The sequence below is a fragment of the Tachysurus fulvidraco genome, chromosome 15, assembly GCF_022655615.1.
Source record: "Tachysurus fulvidraco isolate hzauxx_2018 chromosome 15, HZAU_PFXX_2.0, whole genome shotgun sequence".
NCBI classification, from domain to species: domain Eukaryota; kingdom Metazoa; phylum Chordata; class Actinopteri; order Siluriformes; family Bagridae; genus Tachysurus; species Tachysurus fulvidraco.
The window spans coordinates 4,437,990-4,442,975 of NC_062532.1; the positions used below are offsets into that span (position 1 = coordinate 4,437,990).

The 4,986-nt window shown below is 35.6% G+C and overlaps 1 gene segment (V, D, J or C); it reads left to right on the forward strand.

Annotated features, from left to right (window-relative positions):
* Window positions 1-819, forward strand: LOC113651550. The segment is given in 2 exon segments: window positions 1-46; window positions 136-819. Coding segments are annotated over 2 exon segments (414 nt in total).
* Window positions 820-4,986: the final 4,167 nt, after the last annotated feature.

Sequence of the window (4,986 nt, forward strand, 5' to 3'; positions counted from 1 at the left end):
ATGATCTCTACATCCCTACTGCTGCTGCTGCTGGCAGCCGTACACTGTAAGTGTTTTTACATTTGACATGTAATACAGTTTTGGTTCCTTAAAGCTTTTTGCTTTTACATCATTAAAATAACTTTTCTTTAACAGGTGTTCACAGTGTTGAGCTGATCCAGACCGGAAACACAGTATTAACTCCTGGTCAGTCACTGACTCTGACCTGTAAAGTGTCTGGATATTCAGTAACTGACAGCAGCTACTGGACACACTGGATACGACAACCTACAGGAAAAACTCTGGAATGGATCGGACAGATATCTGGTAGTGGGGGCACTTACTACAGTGAGAAACTGAAAAGCAGGTTTCAGGTATCCAGAGACACGTCCAGCAGCACAGTGACATTAACAGGACAGAACATGCAGACTGAAGACACAGCTGTGTATTACTGCGCTCGTGAACCACACAGTGAGACGAATAAACAACATCCCTGTACAAAAACTCCAAGTACAGTGAAATAAAATTCTTCACCTGCATCTGATGAGATTTCCCCGACCACCACACACATCTATTTTTATTTTCCATCTCGTTTCATATATTCTGAAAGACAAAGACAGATAGAGAAATGTTTTTACATCATTTTTTGCATTTGTAGTACATATAATTTTCCAATTTTAAAGACAGTCCAACAGTAAAGGTTTACTCAACCTTTGGTCATTATCTGTATCCTGTATATTTAAACTGCAAACACATTCGAAATGTTTGCACATTACGTTTTTCTTTAAGCCTTAAGGCCTGTGATGGCCGCTCTTTCTTTCTTAATTTGAAGATCTAATGACTGGCAATAAATATGCCATAAATATGAGATCATGTTATCCTGGTATTTACATTAAAGACATAAACACTAATGACACCATTCTCATGAAGCCAAGACATTACAGCTCTTTAGATTGAATAATCTTCACCATTTGATCAACCACATGGTAAGTAAATAGTAAGTAACTAATATTTTGCTCTTTATAGAATGCACCTGAATAATAGCATGATTGTTGTTCACAGGTATTAAATGTATTGAACTGTTTCACCCTGCAGTCATGCTGGTTAAGTCTGGAGAAACATTTTCAGACCCCGCTAGAATCAATGGAAACTCAACCACTAGACAGTACTAACTGACAACAAGGACATGAGCTGGAATGGATCCGCTGGTACTGTAGCTCCAGTGATACTGGCAGCAGCGATTCACTAAAGAAAGAGATCTGTCCTCAGATGACACGTCCAGCAAAATCATGATTTTACACTGGCAAAACTTTCAGACAGAAGATACAGCAGATCAATGAAGACACTGTACAAAAACATCCAATACAGAAACAGTTAGAGGCAGAAACTTACTTCAATGTTTCAGCTTCTGAGTTTCTCAGAGGAGAGAGAAGACAACATCAGTTAACGGTTTGTCAGTTGATTAGATGAGATTGTAGTGCTAAAACTTAAACTACAATTACATGTTAAATGTGTACTTTTTAAAACTACTGAATAAACCCTGTCATCTCTACATCACATTATAATTGAATTATGATTTAGATTGATCATGACCAGATTACTATCCTGCAGTCCAGTAAATCATTGTTCATTTTCCAGTGGGATTGACTTTTACATATTTGTAGGAAATGATAAATCTGTATATTGTGATTCCTTTCACTATTAAACACTTTTTACTGGACTTCATAATGATGAATTATTTGTGTGTCCTCTGTAATGTGTAAGCTCTCAGTATCATCACTATTACTTTACATACATAAGAAAAGTGCTGCTAACAGCTGAACTGATGTACACAGGAAAATGATGTACTTATTATTTGCGAGGAATAATATTCACAGACTGCAAATTTGTAAGTGTGTTTTTAGAAAGTGTTCACCTTATGCAGTTGGTAGTGTCATATTTATTTGTCTGCAATAAGTAGAGCAGAATGTTCTTCTGGATGTTACAGTGATCCACAGTGATAGACTAAAAAGACACCAGATGTAATGAGTAAAGAGCAGTGATGAAGCTGACAGCATGAAACACACCTTTAGTCTAACAGGAAGCTTTTTCTATCTTTGTGAGTTCTTGCAGATTGAATGGAAATTCAAGTGGAATTGATAGAGTGAAATGAATTATTGTATACTTTTATATATAAAAAAGCCTGATTAAACATTTGATTGATTAAGATCTTGCATGTATCAGTGTTCAAAAGGCCAGGATCCTCAAGCATACATAATAATCCTTATGCTAATTTTAATTTGTATTCCTTGTTTCTTTCATTGAGACTTTAAGATTTCTGGTTTGGGAAAATGACAGTATTTGATGAAAAGTCTGCCATCAAGTAGCTACCAAAGTTAAATCCAGTTTTGCTACAATCACATGACAAACCCACATTTTCATTCAGTTTCATTCTGCACAAAAACCTCATCACAATTCACTTCTTTAATTTAATAACTACATTTTACTGAGTTACTAATCCCTACATTCCAAACACTTCAAACATTATTTAAAAACTTCTCAAACTATTAGGAATACATTGAATTACAAATTGAATGCGAACATTTAATTAGAAGATAAACTATCTGGAGTGTTTGATATGATGAAGATTTCCGTAAAGAGAATGTTTATTTCGTGTTGTTGGAAGGAGTCTCCAGTGTCAGAGCGAGATCAGGGTTAAAGCTGTGACTTTATTTTCAGCATGAGAAAGTCTTCAGGACAGAAAAGTTTGTACTTTTTCCTCAGTTTCAAGACAAGTGTTGAGGGAAGGACTGTTTCTAGCTGTAATAATGAACATGATAACAGGAAATAACTTGTTTTTCTGGCCCTAATACAAGTTTAAGCATAACTATGAATAAAAAATTAAAGAAAAGAACTGTAAATGGTGATGAATAAAAGACTTCATGTTGTGATGATAACAGAAACTCTGCTTTGATTCATTGTTGATTATTTTTCTGTAACAAAACCTCCCCAAGTGTTTTATTCCTTACTTTCTGTCACTGAGCTTTACTCCTTCTCAATACAGGAGCAGGAGAAAGCCGTCTGTGTGAAATAAACCATCACCACGTAACCATTCCTACATTTAGGTTTCCTAATGTGTTCCTTAGATGAGTGAGGTGTCTTCTAAAAATGATTCGATTTGGTTTCCTTTCTGATATAGAAACATTCTGTTGTAGAGATTTACATAGTACCTTATCATCCACTCATCTATCCAGTGAGCAGCGTGTGGTTGTGGGTTGAACATTTTCTTTGCTTTCAAAATATGTATGCAATAATATTGCTTGTGTGTTAAAAGATACAATGTGCTGAGTATGCTATATGGAGGCTTTCTTGAAAAAAACCTCAACCCTCAGTGCTCAGAAGGATACCGCTGACAGTAATCCGTAAAGGGAAACCCTAACATTCGTGGGGGAGGGACTTAGATAGTAAGATGATATTGCAAGCTTGTGCTGTTTGAAAGGAATGTATACCTTAAAGAATACAACTGGTCACTGACCACAGAGTTACCGGTTTGGGGAAGAGGAATGGGAAGGAATGTTGGTTTTAAAGTCAATAACAATTGATATTGAAATATTGAATATTGGCGAAAGGATTGGAAACGTATAAAAGCTTGTCTTGAATTACATTGTGTGTGCATTCTATTGTAGAAAGGCTCAGTGCATGTTATACTCTGTGTGCATCATAGAACAAATGCAAGTTTACACTTGCAGAGTGTCTCTTTGTTTGTTATAATCTTTGCATTTTAATGACTTTTATTTATTCTAATACTGTTTGATTATTTGAAGGAGATTTTATTTGTAATTTTCTTTTATTTTACTTTGCATATATTACACACATTTATCTGTATTATACTACTTTTAATAAAAAACAAGGCCTCCCATTGTGAGGACCCTGAAAAGACAAAGTCTGACTCCTTCATTTTAGATTTAGATTTAAACATTTACACAATAGATTAGGTAGAAGAACTTGAAGAGGATCCTTTGTTAGAAGAACGAGGGGACTTTGAAGGACACCTGTGTTCATGGTAAGACCAACACTGATAGTGATCTTGTGTTTTCAACACTAACCCGTGCAAACTACGACACATTCCTTAGTGGGATTATGGAAGGGTTTTCTACACAATCCGAAAACATGTGTCACTAAATTACTTCAACAAGCATTTCCTTGTGAGCTGTAAATATTCCCTCAGCAGGAACCTGCACCCCAGAGAAATTTATTATAAACATCATCATCCATTCACACTCAGCACTCAGACCTTCCTCTTTATTCCAATCTCTTCTAGCAGTTATTAATATTTATAATATTCCCAATCTTATGTATCACATTTACATTATGATGTCTTTATGTATTTGACTGGAGGTAAATCAGCTCTAGGACAATGATTGTGATGACTAGTTGGGACTATATACTGTACTATTCATGCTTTTATTCCTCCTGATTGTGATGCCAGCCGCAGGAACACTACAGGTCGATGGTTCATTTCCTGAATTTAGAAACACAGAGTCTGTTCAGCAACACAGAATCTGATGAGAGATCAAACTGAAATGTAGATGTCTACTGCAGCATCACTACTACAAACTCCTGGAATTAAAAAATCACCTGTAGGGGGCAGCAGCTGCTTGTTTTCAAGAAGGATTCATTCATGATATCTAACAGCTGAAGTGTGGTTATGCAAATTTACCCTGTTATAATACAAAAACATCCTCTTGTTCACCCGAAGTTATAATAGGAAAGAAATAATAATACAGCATGTTTCCAGCACTGTGTTGTGTTTAACACACAGTCTGTTCTCATAGTCTGAGCTTTAATAACTGAAACAACTGAAGGAGGCAGCAGAGCTCAACAAATATAGTGGGAAAAAAGTGAATCCACAAACTGCATTCTGTATGAGACTCATTCAGTATCAGTCATTATCAGTCAAATATCTACATTTTCTCTTCTTTTTCATTCTTTCCATAATGTGTGATTAGTTATTTGGGTTGTTAAACA